The sequence below is a fragment of the Tachyglossus aculeatus genome, chromosome 6 (assembly GCF_015852505.1).
Source record: "Tachyglossus aculeatus isolate mTacAcu1 chromosome 6, mTacAcu1.pri, whole genome shotgun sequence".
Lineage (NCBI taxonomy): Eukaryota > Metazoa > Chordata > Mammalia > Monotremata > Tachyglossidae > Tachyglossus > Tachyglossus aculeatus.
In genome coordinates, this window is record NC_052071.1 from 6313621 (window position 1) to 6333207 (window position 19587).

Consider the following 19587-nt stretch of genomic DNA (forward strand, 5'->3'; position numbering starts at 1 on the left):
GTCCCTGAGGCAGAACCGGGACTCGAACCCAGACCTCCCTTTTTCCCGCCCCATCTTACAGACGGGGGCGCCCAGAGCAAGGTAGAGGGAAGAGGTAGAGGGTAGAGGTAGAGGCGGAACCGGGATTCAAACCCGTGGCGTACTCTCTCCACCCCCATTTTACAGAGGAAGGAACTGAGGGCCAGGGAAAGGAAGAGCGACCCACCCAGGATCCGCTCCGTCAGGCTGGTGGCGGAACCGGGATTCGAACCCAGGCCTCGCGAATCCCAGCCCTGCGCTCTTTCTGCTAGGCCGCGCTCTCTCCCCTTGTGACCAGTGCTTATACACCGAGCAGGGTGAATCTCTCATCTTTTAATGTCCCCCAACCTGGCCTTTATTTTACTGTCTGTTACCCCTGACTAGACTATCAGATTCCTGAGGGCAGGAATTCTGTCTCCTAACTCCACTGTGGAAGTCCAGCATGGCCTAATACATACATAGTATCTATTGAGCGCTTACTGTGTGCAGAGTACTATACTAACCTCTTGGGAGAGTACAAATATGAGAGACACGATCCCTGCCCGCAGCGCGCGTACAGTCTAGAGGGGCCTAGAAGAACGAACCCGGGCCTGGGGTCAGAGGAGCTGGGTTCTAATCCCGACCACTGCTTGCCGTGTGACCTTGGGCAAGTCACTTTCCCATCTCCGGGCCTCAGTTTCCTCAACTGTGAAATGGGGATTCAGTACTTGTTCTCCCTCCTTCTTAGTGTGTGAGCCCCACGTGGGACAGGGGCTGTATCCAACTTGATTCACTTGTGACTACCCCGGCGCTTAGAGCGGTGCTAGACACGTAGTAGGTGCTCGACACGTAGTAGGCGCTTAACGGATATCTTTAAAAAAAACCAAAAGCTCCTCGAGGGCGAGGACCAAGAAGTGCCGTGGGGCTGAGGTGACTACCTAGTGCCCAAAGGACTCAGATCAAAGTACGCAAAACGACGCAGAAAGGAAAGAGGGCTTAATCGGGGAAGCCATCCTGGAGGAGATGTGGCTTCGAAGGTGGGGAGAGCGGTGGTCTGGCGTCTATAGTAGTAATAATTACAGTGTCCGTTAAGCGCTTACTATTTTCCAGGCACCGTACTAAGCACCGGGGTAGAAATAAGCTAATCGGGTTGGACGCAGTCCCCGTCCCACCTAGGGCTCATGGTTTTCATCCCCATTTTACAGATGAGGTCGCCTGAGGCCCAGTGAAGTGACTTGCCCAAGGTCACACAACAGACAAGTGACAGACCCGCAGGCGATTCGGACTCTGGGGCCTGCGCTCTGTCCGCCGAGCGATTCTCGACGGTGAGCCCGTTGTTGGGTAGGGACCGTCTCTATAGGTTGCCGACTTGTCCTTCCCAAGCGCTTAGTCCAGTGCCCCGCGCACAGTAAGCGCTCAGTAAATACGATCGAATGAACTTAAGCGCTCACTATGTTCCAGGCACCGTACTAAGCACTGGGGTAGATCCAAGGTAATCGGTCTGAACCTAGCCCAGGACCCCCACGGGGCTCCCAGTCTTCTTCATCCCCATTGTACCGGTGAGGTAACTGAGGTACCGAAGAGTGAAGTTTGTATTTTCCCTCGGTGGTATTTGTGAAGATCAGTGTGTGTGCCCAGCTCTGTACTGAGCGCCGGGGAAGACCCCGGCTCGGGGGTTCGGACAGGGTCCGCGTCCCGCGCGGGGCTCCCCGTCTTCGCCCCCGTTTTCCCGCCGAGGGAACCGAGGCCCGGAAAAGTGGAGCGACCCTCCCGGTCGCTTCCCTTCCCCAGGCCTCAGTCCTCCCGTCTGTCAAACGGGGATTAAGACGGTGAGCCCCCCGTGGGACGGGGGCCGCGTCCGAGCCGGCGTCCGGCGCGCGGATCCCCCGGTTCCGACGGGCATCGCCGCGGAGCCGGGACGGGGACCTCCCTCCGGGCCCCCCTCGGTTCGGTCCGCCGGCGTCCCGGGCCTGACCCCCCTCCGTCCGTGCCCCCCGCCAGGTTTCCGCAAGATCAGCCTAGACGACCTGCGCAAGGCCTACGTGGTGAAGGACATCCAGCAGTACATCCTGTACCGGCTGGATCTGGAGGAGGCCCTGCGCCAGCACCTAACCAAGGACACCGCCGAGATGCTCAACCAGCTGCACATCAAGAGCAGCGGCTGCTTCCTCTACCTGGAGCGCGTGCTGGATGGCGTGGTGGACAACTCCATCCTCCTGCAGGAGATCCGGGACATCCCGGGCACCCTGAACGGGCTGTACCTCTGGCTGTGCCAGCGGCTGTTCGTCCGCAAGCAGTTCGCCCGGGTGCAGCCCATCCTGAACGTGCTGCTGGCGGCCTGCCGCCCGCTGACCCCGGCCGAGCTCTACCGGGCCGTGTGGACCAAGAACACGGCCCTGACGGCCGAGGGCTTCCAGCGCAAGCTGGACGGGCTGTCCAAGCTGCTGGTGGACGGGCTGGGGGGCACCAAGCTGCTGTTCCACCACAGCTTCGCCGAGTGGCTGCTGGACGTGAAGCACTGCACGCAGAAGTACCTGTGCAACGCGGCCGAGGGCCACCGCATGCTGGCGGTCAGCTACGGCTGCCGGGCCGGCGAGCTGGGCCCGCTCGGGGCCAGGGAGCTGGCCCGCCACCTGGTACGCTCCAACCTGCGGCTGGCCCCGGCCGAGCTGGCGTCCTGGGTGGTCTGGAGCGGGGCGCCCGTGCGGGACGCCCTGGAGGCCCCGGGCCCCCCCCCGGGGGGCGGGGGCGGAGGGGGGGCGGGGGAGGAGGAGGAGGAGGAGCAGGTGCGCCAGCTGCTCGTCCGGGCCGGGGCCCGGGTGGCCGGGCCCGAGGAGAACGGGCGGGAGGACGACGACGGGGAGGAGGAGGCGGCGGCGGGCCGCAGCCCGCTGACGGCGGCGGCCCAGGCCGGCCAGCTGGACGCGGTGGAGCGGCTGCTGGCCCGCGGGGCCGACCCCGAGCGGGAGGACGGGCGCGGGCAGACGGCGCTGACCCTGGCGGCCCGGCGGGGCCACGCAGAGGTCCTGGCCCGGCTGGCGGCGGCCGGGGCGGACGTCAACCGCCCGGACCGGGAGGGCTGGACGGCCCTGCGGGCGGCGGCCCGGGGCGGCCACGGCGCGGCGGTGGAGGCCCTGCTGCGGGCCGGGTCCCGGGCCGACGGGGCGGACCCGGCCGGGCGGACGGCCCTGCGGGCGGCGGCCTGGGGCGGCCACGGGGAGGTGGTCCTGACCCTGCTGCGGGCCGGGGCCCGGGTCAACCGGGCGGACGACGAGGGCCGCACGGCCCTGATCGCCGCCTCCTACATGGGCCACGGCGAGGTGGTGCGGCACCTGCTGGACCACGGGGCCGAGGTGGACCACGAGGACGCCGACGGGCGGACGGCCCTGGCGGTGGCGGCCCTGGGCGGGCCGGGCGGGCGGGGCCACGCGGCGGCCGCGGCCCTGCTGGTGGAGCGCGGGGCCGCCGTGGACCACCGGGACCGGGAGGGGGCCACTCCCCTGCTGGCGGCCGCCCGCGAGGGCCACGCGGACGTGGTGGCCCTGCTGCTGGCCCACGGGGCCGACGCGGACGGGGCCGACGGCGCCGGGCGCACCCCGCTGCTGGCGGCCGCCGCCGCCGGCCGGGCCCCGGCCGTGCGGGCCCTGCTGGCCTGGGGGGCGGCCCCGGGGGGCGTGGACGCCGAGGGCCGCTCGGTCCTCAGCCTGGCGGCCGCCCGGGGGGACGCCGAGGCGGTGCGGGCCCTGCTGGCCCGCGGGCTGGACGGGAACCACCGGGACGCCGCGGGCTGGACCCCCCCTGCACCTGGCCGCCTTCGAGGGCCACCGGCCCGTCTGCCAGGCCCTGCTGGAGCACGGGGCCCGGGCGGACGCGGCCGACGGCGACGGCCGGGTGCCCGCCCTGCTGGCCGCCCAGGAGGGCCACTGCGCCTGCCTGGGCCTGCTGCTGGAGCACGCGGCCGACGCCGACCGGCCCGGGGCCGACGGGCGCAACGCCCTGCGGGCCGCCGCCCTGGAGGGCCACCGGGAGGCGGTGGCCCTGCTCCTGGCCCACGGGGCGGACGCCGACCGCCGCGACGCCGACGGGCGGCCCACCCTCTACGTCCTGGCCCTGGAGAACCGGCTGGCCATGGCCCGCCTGCTCCTGGAAGGCGGGGCCGACGTGGAGGCCGGCGACCCCGAGGGCCGGACCGCCCTGCACGTGGCCAGCTGGCAGGGCCACGCCGAGATGGCCCGCCTCCTGGCCGCCCACGGGGCGGACGTCAACGCCGCCGACCGCGAGCGGCGCTCGGCCCTGCAGTCGGCCGCCTGGCAGGGCCACGCCGCCGTGGTGGAGCTGCTGCTGGACCTGGGGGCCGCCGTGGACCACGCCTGCAACCAGGGGGCCACCGCCCTGGGCATCGCCGCCCAGGAGGGCCACGCCGACGTGGTCCGCGCCCTCCTGGAGCGCGGGGCCGACCCCAACCACGCCGACCAGCTGGGCCGCACCGCCACGCGCGTGGCCGCCAAGCACGGCCACGGGCCCGTCCTGCGCCTGCTGGAGCGCTTCGGGGCCGCCGCCTCCGGGCCCCCGGCCCCCCGGCCCGCCCCCGCCGGCAGCCCCCCGGCCTCCGGCTCCCCCGACTCCACGGCCGACCGGCCCCGCTCCTCGCCCTCGGACGCCTCGTCGCTGCGCACCTCCTCCTCGGCCCGGACCGCCCCGCCCGACGGGCCCCCGGACCCGGCCCGCCCGCCCTCGCTGCCCCGCTCCCGCCGACCCGCCCGCTCCCCGCCCTCTCCCGGGGCCGGCCCTCACCCCCCGCCCCCCGCCCCCCGCCCCCGCCGCCCCCCGGTCGGAAGAAGGGCCGGCCGGGGGCCGCCCCGCCGCCGGTCCTGGAGTACGAGATGACCCAGCTGGACCGGCCGGCCGGCCGGGACCGCCCGGCCCCTGCCCCCCCCGCCCCTGGGCGAGCAGAAGAGGCGCAACGGGATCATGACCAACCCCAACTACCACCTGCAGGGAGCCCAGGCGTTCCTGGCCCGCGGGGCCGGCCCCCGGCCCGGCCCGGACGGCCCCCAGGCCCCGGACCCGGACCTGGGCCTCAAGCAGGCCCTCAAGCTGCAGATCGAGGGCGCGGACCTCGGCTTCAACTACAAGAAGGAGACCCCTCTGTGAAGTCAGGTGAGCTGGGGGGGGGGGGGGGGCGTCACCGGGACCCGCTCGGGCGGACGGGTGGTCTCCTCTCCCCGTCCCCCCCGCACCCAGTTGATGGATGAGATGACGGGTACCTCCGGCGTTCCCCACCGGGCTCCCTTTCCCCGCCGGGCACGGGCCGGATCTCGGTGACGCCCTCGCGGGCGGGCCGGAGATGCCACGTCCCCCCTCGGCGGGCCTCTCCTCAGTCACGTTCGGCTCGGGTGGGCACGGCGACGTCCGCCCTTCGGCGTCGAGCCCTGGATCGGCGTGGCAGGACGGAGGGTCCGGTGTTGGTTTCCCCCCCGCCCTGGCCGTGGGGATGGAGCCCGACCCTGGGAGGCGAAAGGACCCGAGTTCCAATCCCGGCTCCGCCGCTTGTCTGCCGGGTGACCTTGGGCAAGTCGCTTCGCTTCTCTGGGCTTTAGTGACCTCATCTGGAAAATGGGGACTAAGACCGTGAGCCCCATGTGGGACGTGGACAGCGTCCAACCTGACTAGCTTGGATCTACCCCAGCGCTTAGTACATTGCCCGGCACATAGGTAAGCGCCTAACCAATACCACAGTTATTATGACTGGAACAGAGCCCACCTCTCGACCTCCGGGTGACCTCAGACGAGTCACTTTTTCTGCATATACTATTTTTTGAACGCAACTATGTGCCAGGCACCGTACTAGACCCCTGGGATGGATCCAAGCTAATGAGGTTGGACACGGTCCCCGTCCCCCATGAGACTCACAGTCTCCATCCCCGTTTGACGGATGAGGTCGCTGAGGCACAGAGAGGTTAAGTGACTCACCCATTCTGCTAAGCACTTACTATGTGCCAAGCACTGTAGTAAGCGCTGGGGGAGAGCCAAGCTAATCAGGTTGGACACGGCCCCGTCCCACACGGGGTTCAAGATCTTCATCCCCACAGTGTTTGCCCATAATGAGATTACGGTCTAGATGGGGAGACAGACATTGATATGAATAAATAAGTAACTTATCGAATTTAAAGATACGGACGTAAGCGCTCTGGGGCTAGAAGCGGCGTGAATATCAATATTATTGACTACAAGTATTCTGTGGGGCTAAGCCACACTGGTGGCTTGGTCAGTCAGAAACAACGCTCCTCAGATGCCCTGTGGCATGGTGGGTGCCATCTTTGGCTTATCTTGCGTGGATTTGTTTGAGATGTTTTCTATCGGCCGCTTGGCCGGCCAGATAGAAAAGGGGGCTCCTCAGAAGCGCTGTGACGTTGTGCGGTGCTACGTTTGGTTTATCCCGTGTAAATTCGTCTGAGGTATTCGTAGTCGGGCTAAGTTACATTGGCTGCTAGGCCAGCCAGATAGAAACAGGCGCTCCTCAGAGGCCCCGTGGCAATGTAATAATAATGATGGTATTTGCTAAGCGCTCACTGTGTGCCAAGCGCGCCGGGGGAGATACATGGTAATCAGGTGGGCTTCATGGTCTTAATCCCCATTTTACAGGTGAGGTAACTGAGGCCCAGAAAAGTGACTTGCCCAAAGTCACACAGCTGACAAGTGGCTCTTTGGCTTACCCTGTGTGAACTGGTTTGAGGTGTTGGTGGGTCTGAGCCACACTGGGGGCTTGGCCAGCCAGATAGAAACAAGTTATCTGATGTGAATTTGTTTGAGGTGCTCAGTGGGCTAAGCCACGATGGCCATTTGGTGGGCCAGAAACAGGTGCTCCTCAGAGGCCCTGTGGCATCGTGTGTGCCATCTTTGGCTCATCCGTGTGAAACGGTTTGATGTGTTTCTCCCTCCGATCCCTCTGGCTGCACACTGTCTGCTGTGTGACCCTGGGCAAGTCCCTTCATTTATCCGCGCCTCAGTTACCTCCTCTTTAGAATGGGTATTAAGACTGTGAGCCCCATGAGGGACGTGGACTGTGTCCAGCTTGATTACCTTATGTCTACTCCAGCGCTTTGAACATTGCTTGGCACATAGTAAGCACTTAAAAAAAATTCCACAATTATTACTATTTTCTGACGAGACGTAAGTTTTGCCCTCGTGTCTTGATGTCGTAGAGGTCGCTTAGCCGGTGAGAGTTAACGGGATCATTGCCCACATTCTGCCCGTTTATCTGATTCATTAGAGAGGGAGCGTGGTTTAGTGGGTAGACCCCCCCCCCCAGGAGTCAAAAAGACGTGGGTTCTAATCCAGGCTCCACCCCATGTCTGCTATGTGACTTTGTAAGTCAGTTGATCGTATTTATTGAGCACTTACTATGAGCAGAGCACCGCATTAAGCGCTGGGGAGAGTACAGTATAACAATATATCAGACACATTCCCTGGCCGTAATGAGCTAAAAGTCTGGAGGGGTAGAGGGGTGTTAATATTAAATAAATTAAATTGCAGATATGGACGTAAGTGGTGTGCGACTGGGAGTGGGAATGAATAAAGGGAGCAAGTCAGGGGGATGCAGAAGGGAGTGGGAGAAGAGGAAAAGAGGGCTTAGGCAGGGAGGACCTCTTGGAGGAGATGGGCCTTCAACAAGACTTTCCAGGAAGGGGAGAGTGGCTCAGTGGAAAGAGCCCGGGCTTTGGAGTCAGAGGCCAGGGGTTCAAATCCCAGGCCTGCCAGTTGTCAGCTGTGTGACTTTGGGCAAGTCACTTAACTTCTCTGGGCCTCAGTTACCTCATCTGTAAAATGGGAATTAAGACTGGGACAACCTGATCACCTTGTAATCTCCCCAGCGCTTAGAACAGCACTTAATAAATGCCATCATCATCATTATTATTGTTTGTAGGATATGAGGAGGGAGGGCATTCCAGGCCGGAGGGAGGATGTGGGCAAGAGGTAAGCGGCGAGATAGACGAGGTGGAGGTAGAGTGAGAGGGTTGGCAAAGTGTGCAGTTGGGTTGTAGTTGGAGAGAAAGCGAGGTGAGGTAGGAGCAGAGAAGGCGATAGAGCCAATGGTGACAATCAATCAATCAATCAATCGTATTTATTGAGCGTTTACTATGTGCAGAGCACTGTACTAAGCGCTTGGGAAGTACAAGCTGCCAACATATAGAGACAGTCCCTACCCAACAGTGGGCTCACAGTCTAGAAGGGGGAGACAGAGAACAAAACCAAACATACTAACAAAATAAAATAAATAGAGTAGATAGGTACAAGTAAAATATATAAATAAGTAAATAGAGTAATAAATATGTACAAACATATATACATATATACAGGTTCTGTGGGGAAGGGAAGGAGGTAAGATGCTGGGGATGGAGGGGGGACGAGGGGGAGAGCAAGGAAGGGCTCAGTCTGGAAAGTCTGACAAGTCGCTGTTTGATGTGGAAGTTGATGGGCAACCACTGGAAGTTCTTGAGGAGTGGGGAAACGTGGCCTGAAACATTTTGTGGAAAAATGATCCAGGCAGCAGGGTGAGGTCTGGACTGGAGTGGGGAGAGACAGGAGGCTGGGAGGTCAGCAGGGAGGCTGAAGCAAGGTGGGACAGGATAAGTATTTGGACTAATGTGGTAGCAGTTGGGATGGAGAGGAAAGCGTGGATTTTAGTGATGTTATGAATTTAGTAGTAGTAGTAATATAGAATTTGGTAGTGGATTGATTATGTAGGTTAAATGAGAGAGGATAATGCCATGGTTATGGGCTTGTGAGATAGAAAGCATGGTGATGCCTTCTACAGTGATGGGAAAGTCAGGGAGAGGACAGGGTTTGGCGGGAAGTTGAGGAGCTCTATTTTAGACATGTTAAGTTGGAGGTGCTGGTGGGACATCCAAGTAGAGACGTCTTGAAGGCAGGAGGAGATGTGTGACTGCAAAGAGGAGAGAGATCGGGGCCGGAGATGGAGATTTGGGAATCGTCCGCCTAGAAGTGGGAGTTGAAGCCATGGGAGCAAATGAGTTCTCCGAGGGAGTGAGTGTAGATGGAGAATAGGAGGGGACCCAGAACTGAATCTTGAGGGACCCCCACAGTTAGGGGGTGGGAGGCCGAGGAGGGGCCCACCAAAGAGATTGAGAATGAGCGGCCAGAGAGATAGGAGGACAACCAGGAGAGGCCGGTGGCAGCGAAGCCGAAGATGGCGAATGTTTCCAGGAGAAGCGGTGTCGAAGGCAGCCAAGTGGCCAGGGAGGATTAGGATGGAGTAGAGGCTGTTAGGTTTGGCAAGAAAAAGATTATTGGTGACCTTTGAGAGGGCGGTTTCTCTGGAGCGAAGGGGACAGAAGCCAGATCGGAGGGGATCGAGGAGAGAATTGGAGGAGAGGAATTGAAGGAATTGTTCTCTGTCTCCCCCTTTTAGACTGTGAGCCCACTGTTGGGTAGGGACTGTCTCTATATGTTGCCAATTTGTACTTCCCAAGCGCTTAGTCCAGTGCTCTGCACATAGTAAGCGCTCAATAAATACGATTGATGATGATGATGATGAAGGGGCAAGTGTTTTGATAAGGTGCGAAGGAATAGGGTTGGATGCGCAGGTGTAGGGATGGATTTTGAGAGAAGGCAGGGGATCTCCTCTTGAGACACCGCTGAGAAAGATGGGAAAGTTGAAGAAGGGACAGGAGGCGGGAGGGATTGGGGAGGAGCCGAAAGATTTTAGGTGGAATCACGCCCGATAGTTTCAGTTTTCTCAGTAAAGTAGAGGCCAGGTCATTAGGGGCAAGGAATGGGGGAGACGGGGGGATGGGGTTTGAGGAGGGAGTTCCATGTCACTTCACTTCTCTGGGCCTCAGTTCCCTCATCTGTACAATGGGGGTGAGACTGTCAGCCCCATGTGGGGGACAGACTGAGTTCAACCCGATTTGCTCGAATCCACCCCAGTGCTTAGTACAGTGCCTGTCACACAGCGCTTAAAAGATGCCACAATTATTAGAGGTGCTTAAGAAACCTTGCTGCCTGGCCACACGGATAATTCCTGGAAAAGATTCCCTCCTGTGGAATTCTGGGAAGAAGAGAGTGGAATTTCCTCTTCAGCTAAGGGAAATTGAGCAGATACTTCCCACGTGACTCTGTTTTGCAGTTCTGCAGCTAACCGGGGCTCGTATTTAATTCTGATGCCAGTGGCGAATCGTCTTGAGTAATCGCATTGAGCCCTTAGTACAGTGTTCTCTATGCAGTAAGTGCTCAATAAATACCATTGATTGATTGATTAAACAATCAAATTAAACGGTTCCTCCCCCTCCTCCTTCCCTCACCCCCAACGATCTGGCCTCCTACTTCATTAACAAAATTAAATCCATCAGGTCCGACCTCCCCAAAGTCTCTTCCCCCCTTTCTCCAACCCCCCGGCTCTCAACACTCTCTGCTACTCTCCCATCCTTCCCAGCGGTATCCTCAGAGGAACTCTCCTCCCTCCTCTCAAGTGCTACTCCGGCCACCTGTGCTTCTGACCCCATTCCCTCTCATCTTATGAAATCTCTCGCTCCATCCCTTCTCCCCTCCTTAACTTCCATCTTCAACCGCTCACTCTCCACTGGTTCCTTCCCCTCTGCCTTCAAACATGCCCATGTCTCTCCCATCCTAAAAAAACCCTCTCTCGACCCCACCTCACCTTCTAGTTATCGTCCCATATCCCTCCTACCATTCCTTTCCAAACTCCTTGAACGAGTCGTCTACACACGCTGCCTAGAATTCCTCAACAACAACTCTCTCCTCGACCCCCTCCAGTCTGGCTTCCGTCCCCTTCATTCCACAGAAACTGCGCTCTCAAAGGTCACCAATGACCTCCTGCTTGCCAAATCCAACGGCTCATACTCTGTCCTAATCCTCCTCGACCTCTCAGCTGCCTTTGACACTGTGGACCACCCCCTTCTCCTCAACACGTTATCTGACCTTGGCTTCACAGACTCCGTCCTCTCCTGGTTCTCCTCTTATCTCTCCGGTCGTTCTTTCTCAGTCTCTTTTGCAGGCTCCTCCTCCCCCTCCCATCCTCTTACTGTGGGGGTTCCCCAAGGTTCAGTGCTTGGTCCCCTTCTGTTCTCAATCTACACTCACTCCCTTGGTGACCTCATTCGCTCCCACGGCTTCAACTATCATCTCTACGCTGATGACACCCAGATCTACATCTCTGCCCCTGCTCTCTCCCCCTCCCTCCAGGCTCGCATCTCCTCCTGCCTTCAGGACATCTCCATCTGGATGTCCGCCCGCCACCTAAAGCTCAACATGTCGAAGACTGAGCTCCTTGTCTTCCCTCCCAAACCTTGTCCTCTCCCTGACTTTCCCATCCCTGTTGACGGCACTACCATCCTTCCCGTCTCACAAGCCCGCAACCTTGGTGTCATCCTCGACTCCGCTCTCTCATTCACCCCTCCCATCCAAGCCGTCACCAAAACCTGCCGGTCTCAGCTCCGCAACATTGCCAAGATCCGCCCTTTCCTCTCCATCCCAACCACTACCCTGCTCATTCAAGCTCTCATCCTATCCCGTCTGGACTACTGCACCAGCCTTCTCTCTGATCTCCCATCCTCGTGTCTCTCTCCACTTCAATCCATACTTCATGCTGCTGCCCGGATTATCTTTGTCCAGAAACGCTCTGGACATATCACTCCCCTCCTCAAAAACCTCCAGTGGCTACCGATCAATCTGCGCATCAGGCAGAAACTCCTCACCCTGGGCTTCAAGGCTGTCCATCACCTCGCCCCCTCCTACCTCACCTCCCTTCTCTCCTTCTACTGCCCAGCCCGCACCCTCCGCTCCTCCACCACTAATCTCCTCACTGTACCTCGCTCTCGCCTGTCCCGCCATCGACCCCCGGCCCATGTCATCCCCCGGGCCTGGAATGCCCTCCCTCTGCCCATCCGCCAAGCTCGCTCTCTTCCTCCCTTCAAGGCCCTGCTGAGAGCTCACCTCCTCCAGGAGGCCTTCCCAGACTGAGCCCCTTCTTTCCTCTCCCCCTCGTCCCCCTCTCCATCCCCCCGTCTTACCTCCTTCCCTTCCCCACAGCACCTGTATATATGTATATATGGTTGTACATATTTATTACTCTATTTATTTATTCATTTATTTATTTTACTTGTACATTTCTATCCTACTTATTTTATTTTGTTGGTATGTTTGGTTCTGTTCTCTGTCTCCCCCTTTTAGACTGTGAGCCCACTGTTGGGTAGGGACTGTCTCTATGTGATGCCAATTTGTACTTCCCAAGCGCTTAGTACAGTGCTCTGCACATAGTAAGCGCTCAATAAATACGATTGATTGATTGATTGATTAAACAAGGTAAAGGTCTACTGCCCTCAAGCATCGTACAGTCTACTGAAACCAAACAGTCAGTAGGAAGCAGCATGGCCTAGTGGCTAGGGCCCGGGCTTGATAGTCAGAAGGACCTGGGTTCCAATCCTGGCTCCGCCGCCTGTCTGCCGTGGGACCTTGGGCGAGCCACTTCACTTCTCTGGACCTCAGTTCCCTCATCTGTCCAATGGGGATGAAGACTGTAAGCCCCAAGTGGGATAGGGACGGTGTCCAACGTAATGAGTGCGACTCTCCCCCAGCGCTTAGAACAGTGCCTGACACATAGTAAGTGCTTACCACTGAAAAAAGGAAAAAATTAACGACATGTCTTCTCTCCCCCTTCCAACCCCAGTCTCCCCCATCTGCGAAGCAGAAGCCCATGACGATGGCAGGCGTCCAGCACAGCGTCCAGCACAGCGTTCGTCGGTCCGCCCAGGAGACGAAGAGGGGCAGTCAGGCAGGCTGGCCTTCGTGGGCCTTTTAGTTGCCGTCCCGCGCCTCTCTGCGGAGGTAGTCTTCGGTGGAGCCCTCCAAACAGAGGAGATTTCATTTGTCTACCCTCCCCTCTCCCACCCGGAATGAGCACTTTTTTAATTTCCGTACCATGACGATTATTTTCCTTCTCCGAGGCCTGGAGATGTAGCTCGCGTTTCCCCGCTGGACTCCTCCGGTCACCAGGTAAGGACGTTGCGATCGCCCGCCCGAGGAGGCCGCGTAAACCGGCGTCACGATCGAAGGCGTCCGGAGAGACGGGGACGTTTGTATTTATTTTCCGCGTCGGAGGCCAGGGGACGCCCAGGGCCAAACGTCGGAATCCCGGGCGCGTCGTCCCCCGAGGAGCGCCCGATATTCCGACGTATCCCTCCGGAACGGCGGCTCTCCAAGACACCGGGACTGAAACCCGCCCCGACGGGTCATTTGCAAAATCATTCCGTCGGTCGTTATTTATTGAGCGCCCGCTGTGGGCAGACAGAACACCGTACTGAGCGCTCCGGGGGAAAGCGCAACAGGGCAGACACGTTCCCCGCCCTCGAGAAGCTGACGGTCTACTGTGGGCGGGGCACTGTACTGAGCGCCTGGAAGAGGACGGTAGAGTTAGAAGACGTGATCCTTGCCTGCAGAGAGCCGACGGCCTAGCTGAGGAGTCACCGGTGCCCGTTTCTTCCGTCATTCCGGTTCCTCTGAGTGACTGCAGTGAGAGATGGATGACCCCACGCCTCCCCACAGAGGGTATCGAGGAAAAAGGAGCCAACGGAGCGAGGAATGACACCTCAGCTCCGGAGAAACTTGGCCCGCCCTCTCCTCCGTCCCCCGGATCAGCGGGATGAGGGAGGTTTTCGATATCATGGCCGCCTCCCCGCCAATATTCCCCTCCGCACCCCGCCCCAGGTCAGATTCCACCAGTCAGTCAGTCGATTAATGGTATTTATTGAGTGCCTCAGCTCTCTCAGGACCACCATGGGGGGGTGGGGAAGGAGTAGGCCACGTTAATTGTCGCCTTTACTGAGTGCCCCCCCCCCCCCCCCCGGCCTCAAAAGCCCCCCTGACTCCCAGAGGCTCCGAATGACCCACCAGTTGACATTGACTTAGCCTTCGAAGAAACAGTGCCAAGCCATCGAAACAATTTGGACGGCGGAGCTCATCGGGCAGCCCTTGGGGCCGGATATCGGGGGAGCGAGGGGGGTTACAAAGGCGAGTCGCCGCATATCGCCCGTGGAACCGAGCTGGAATCCGGGACGGTAGCGGGAGTCGGTTCGGCGACGAACCCCGGAAATCTTGGAGTCACAGATCTCTGGGACCCGTGGGACGTCTAGAAAGCCCTCAAGACGAGGGGACCGGCTTCAGAAATAAGTACGGATACGACGCCGTTCTTCGTCTTCCCGGATCCCCCGTCTCCCATCCAGACGCTCAACTGTGGAAGAGGAAACTTGGGAAGTTTTCTTCGACCTAAAGAGACTCTACCACCCAGCCGCCGTTTTTCTGTCGACTTCACGTAGTTGAAATTCTATTTATTTAATTTTGTCGTGTTTTATTAGAAAAGTGCACCTTGGGGCCAAAAGGTAAAGAATGTGGGAGTGGGTTTTTTGTTTTTTTGGTTTGTTTTGTTTTGTTGTTTAATTTGTTTTGTTTCCAGGGAGCGAGGCTCCCATCACTTGAAACGGTTGGGGGGAACTTCAGAAGGAAAGAGATAGGAGATCCGGAAATCCAAACGGAACTACGATTTTTCCAAAGTGTTCTTGTGGTTTGGGTTTTTTGTCGGGTTTTTTTTTTTTCCTGTGGAAGAACATGGGAACTACTGCGTCAGTCTTCATTCTGATCAGGGAGACGTCCCTCCTCGCTTTGACTCGCAGTGTGACTGCTCGGTCTCCCAGTTGAACGTCCACTGTCCACGGAGTGTTGTACTCAGCGCTTGGGAGAGGACAGTAGAGTTAGTAGACGAGATTCCCTGGCCTCAAGGAGCTGACAGTCTGTTGCGTGCAAAGCACTGAACTAAAGCCCTTGGGAGAGGACAGGAGAATCAATGGGCAAGATTCCCTGCCTTTGAGGAGCTTCTGGTTAGTGGGAGAAACAGCACTGTCAATCGATAGTATTTACTCAACTCATTTGGTCTGGTAGCCACTGTACTGAGCGTTTGGGAGGGCACTGGACTAAGCACTTGGGAGAGGACAGTAGAGTTAGTATATACGATCCCTTTCCCTAAAGGTGCTTTTGGTCTACTGTGTGCAGGGCACTGGACTGAGCACTTGGGAGAGGACAGTAGAGTTAGTCTATATGATCCCTTGCCCTAAAGGGGCTTTCGGTCTACTGTGTGCAGGGCACTGGACTGAGCGCTTGGTAGAGTCCAGTAGAGGTAGTAGACGTGTTCCCTGCCGGCAAGGATCATCCGTTCTAGTGGGGGAAGCGGTCGATCAGTCCAGGATAATTGCCGAGCACCTGCAGTGGGAGAGCACTGCACCGAGCAATCGGGCGAGCACAGCAGTGAGTAAGGCACGATCCCCACCCTCGAGGAGCTTACGACCTAGCGGGGAAATCCAGCGATCTCCCCGAAGTGGCAGCGGCCGACGTGACGACGACCGTTTCATTTTTCCTCGAAAGCCGCCCCTCTTCACCCCCACCCCCAAGCCCTCACCGCGCGCACTCCCCCCCAAAACGAACCGGAGAAGTTCTAAAACGCTCGGACGGTGGTGACATCAGGAGGCGACCGTCCTTGTCCTCAAGAGCCTTATGGTGCTTTCCCTTCGCCTCTTGAAACCCTCGTCGGAAGCGTCGTCGATTCAAATCCAACTCCTGTTGTCCTCGGGATGATTTCTGCTATGCAAAAATGCCTCATACACTTAGCAACCTCCATCCACTCTTTTCAGTGACCTGGATTTGCGGGCGATTTCTGTTCGTTTCTGTGTCTGTCTTGTCCGTCTGTTCTTTACGGTTTGGGATTGTAAATAGCCGATGATGTACAATGAATTTGGCCTTGTCAAATTTTTTTATTTTGTTCCTTGTATGATATCAAGCGAAAAACCGTATGTATGTGAAAGTGCATAATAAATATATTTGCTTTTCAGCAGACGTCTTGGACTGTTAGGCTTTGACTTTGCCCCCCTCAGATGGTTAAAATTTCTCCTTCCTACTTAAGCTGTGAACCCTATGTGGGATTCATTCGGTCGTATTTATTGAGCGCTTACTGTGTGCGGAGCACTGTACTGAGCGCTTGGGAGAGTACAATATAACAATAAACGGACACATTCCCTGCCCACATCCAACCTAATTCAATTGTCCCTATCCCAGCGCTTAGAACAGTGTTTGACAGAGAGTAAACGCTTAACAAATAGCATTAAGAAAAATAGCCAAGTGACCTATTCCTCACTCACCAGGGACTTCTGTTCTAACCAGGGAGACCGAGGCAAATGTGAGTTAGTTCATTATGGTCAGGGAAAGTGTCTACCGATTCTGTTGGATTGCCCTCTCTCAAGCGCTTAGTACAGTGCTCTGCACACAGTAAGTGCTCAATAAATACGATTGATTGATTCTCTAGGCCTCCGTTACCTCATCTGTAAAATGGGAATTGAGACTTTGAGCTCCACGGGGGACAGGGACTGCAGCTCCATTTGCTTGTATCCACCCCAACGCTTAGTACAGTGCCTGGCACATAGTAAGTGCTTAACAAATGTCATGATTATTAAGTACATGTGTACCATTTCCAGTGTAGCTGGAAATACGCTCAAGCAAACCACATCCCAGGGAAAGCACAGAATCCTTTGTTCTTTAAAGTTTCTGTAAATGTTCTCTGCGTATTTGTCCCAACTCAGTCATTGCTGGAAACCACCCTCCCCTCCCCACCACCCACCCCCACGGTTAACTCTTTCGTGATCCTGGCCAGAGATGTTCGGCTCCAGAGGGGAGAGTTTAAATTCCCCCGGCAGCTTCTGCTGACAGACAGGATGTGATGAGGAGAGGGGGAAAAGGATGGAGAGGAAGAGACGAGGAATCGTTCGGGCTGCGGAGAGGACGCGAAATTCCACCTCCCCGCCCCGCCGACACGGTACTATGGAAGGGTTCGTTGGATCAGATGCGGGGAGGGGGAAATGCAAGGGATTCGGGGAATGGGGAGGGAGAAGGTGGGCAGAGCCCCCAGAAAGGACCATTCCGTGAAGGGTGCTGATCGCTGTAAGTCTTCAGGGCAAGGAAGAGATGCTAAGCTGTATCATTCATCATCAATCGTATTTATTGAGCACTTATTGTGTGCAGAGCACTGTACTAAGCGCTTGGGAAGTACAAATTGGCAACATATAGAGACAGTCCCTACCCACCATTCGATCAGATCGCTTGAGAAGCTGCCCGGCCTAATGTATAGAGCCCGGCCCTGGGTGTCAGAAGGACTTGGGTTCCACTCCTGGCTCCGCCACTAATACTGATGGCATTTGTTAAGCGCTTAGTATGTGCCAATCACTGTTCTAAGCGCTGTGGGGGATACAGGGTGATCAGGTTGTCCCACGTGGGGCTCACAGTCTTAATCTCCATTTTACGGATGATGTAACTGAGGCTCAGAGAAGTTAAGTGACTTGCCCAAGGTCACACAGCAGACATGTGGCGGAGCCGGGATTCGAACCCATGACCTCTGACTCCCAAACCTGTGCGCTTTCCACTGAGCCATGCTGTTTCTCTAACTTGTCTGCTGGGTGACCACGGGTAAGTCGTTTCACTTCTCCGTGCCTCAGTTCCCTCTTCTGCAAAATGGGGGGTGAAGACCGTGAGCCCCAAGTGGGACAGGAACTGTGTCTGACCCGATTACATTGGATCTCCCCCAGCGCTTAGTATAGTGCCTGGCACCAATAAGTGCTTAACAAATAGCCTCAAGGAGCTAGTCGTGCTGCTCCACGCTGGGCTCACCCTCTGAGGAGGAGGGAAATCAGGTATCGTACCCCCACTTGGCAGATGAGGAAACCGAGGGCTGGAGAAGTGAAGTGACTCGCCCAAGGTCACACAGCAGGAAAGGGGCGGATCCAGAACTGGAACACAGATCCTCTGACTCCCGAGCCCAGGCTGTCTTCCCCAAGTCCAGGCTGCCTCCCTTTTCCCATACAGAAGCAGCATGGCCTAGTGGTTAGGACCCGGGCCTGGGACCTAGCAGGACCTGGGTTCCAATCCCGGCTCCGCCGCTTGTCTGTTTGGTGACCTTGGGCAAATGACTTCACTTCTCTGTGCCTCAGCTGCCTCATCCGAAAAATGGGGACGAAGATCGCGAGCCCCGCATGGTACAGGGACCGCGTCCAACCCACTAACCTCATATCTCCCCCAGAGCTTAGAACAGTTCTTGGCACATAGAAAGGGCTTAACAAATACCATCGTTATTACTATTATAATATGAAATACCCGCCACGATGTTGCCGGGAGCGCCCTCCGTTGCGCTCAGAAAAGCCTCTGAGGGGAATAAAGTTGCCAAACTTATTTCCAATCCACTTCCACGGGCTCCTGCCTCTCTAACGCATTCTGGATCGAGGTGTTAGAGACCGTCACACACTCACACACCTGTCAAAACAACCCGCCGTGTAATCCAGGGTAAACAGCACTTGTCTCCATCTGAGACTCTGGTTAATACACAGACACACACACACCGGGAAGGCCAACAATCGACGTCTTTCTCCGTTCCTCAGCCGGTGCTCGTTTCTCACGCCGGAGAAGCGAGGTTTCGCCCAAGCGGATGATTTAAAAGCCGCAGAATAATAGAAGACAATCCATCACCGATTGTCTGACAGCTTCAGCTTTGGGCGAAACACGCTTATTCATAGCACCATAAAAACTATTGTTCGCGTTTTCCCCCGCCCCTGCCCCGAATGGAAAAAAAAAACTGGTGTTCCCACCGCGAAATGCAGTGTGGACTAGTGGATAGAGCCCAAACCTGGGAATCAGAGGACCAGGGACCTAATCCCGGCTCTGCTGCTTGCTTGCTGTGAGATCTTGGGTGAGTCACTTCACTTCTCTGGGCCTCAGTTCCCTCGTCTGTAAAATGGGGACTAAGACTGTGAGCCCCATGTGGGACGTGGACTGCGTCCAACCCGATTAGCTTGTATCTACCCCATCATCATCATCATCATCATCAATCGTATTTATTGAGCGCTTACTATGTGCAGAGCACTGTACTAAGCGCTTGGGAAGTACAAATTGGCAACATACCCCAGTACTAAGGTACAGCACCTGGCACATAGTGAGCGCTTAGCAAATATTATTTTTTTAAAAAAATGAAGTTATGAGAATAGACTCTACCCGTTCTCAGGCTGCACTGAGGTTAGTTACTGGTTTCGTCTTCAAAGTGTAAGAGGCGATTAAGCCCCTTTGAAGTTTCTCAATATTAGTCCATTTTTCAGGCTGGAGGGCTGGGAGGGGAGGAAAGGGAACAAGTGCAGAGCTTTAGTAACTTGCCCAAGGTCCTAGAGAGGAGGAGTCTTTGGTTTCGGATAAGGTCAGGCCGGAATCTAGCTGAGACACCATTTGTGCACGTTTCTGTCAGGAATCTGGAGGAAAACACACCATCAGTGGGTGGTATTTACTGAACTCCTTCGAAGAGCTTAGGAATTGTTCCAAGTGCTTGGGAGAGAGCCCGTGCATGGGACCTGTCTTCTAGACTCAGCCCTGCCACTTGCCAGCTCGTGAGAGCATGTGGGCAAGTCATTTCATTGTTGCCAATTTGTACTTCCCAAGCGCTTAGTACAGTGCTCTGCACATAGTAAGCGCTCAATA

At 57.2% G+C, this 19587-nt stretch overlaps 1 protein-coding gene across 1 annotated transcript in view; it reads left to right on the plus strand.

The window, feature by feature from the left end:
* The window catches only part of ANKRD50 (ankyrin repeat domain 50), a 30638-nt gene extending 16776 nt beyond the window's left edge, over positions 1-13862 (plus strand). Inside the window, 4 exon segments of the mRNA XM_038748422.1 lie at positions 1999-3791; positions 3793-4827; positions 4951-5157; positions 12707-13862. Of these exon segments, the coding sequence (XP_038604350.1) occupies positions 1999-3791; positions 3793-4827; positions 4951-5151 (3029 nt within the window). The 3' untranslated portion in view covers positions 5152-5157; positions 12707-13862.
* The last annotated feature ends 5725 nt before the right edge of the window (positions 13863-19587 follow it).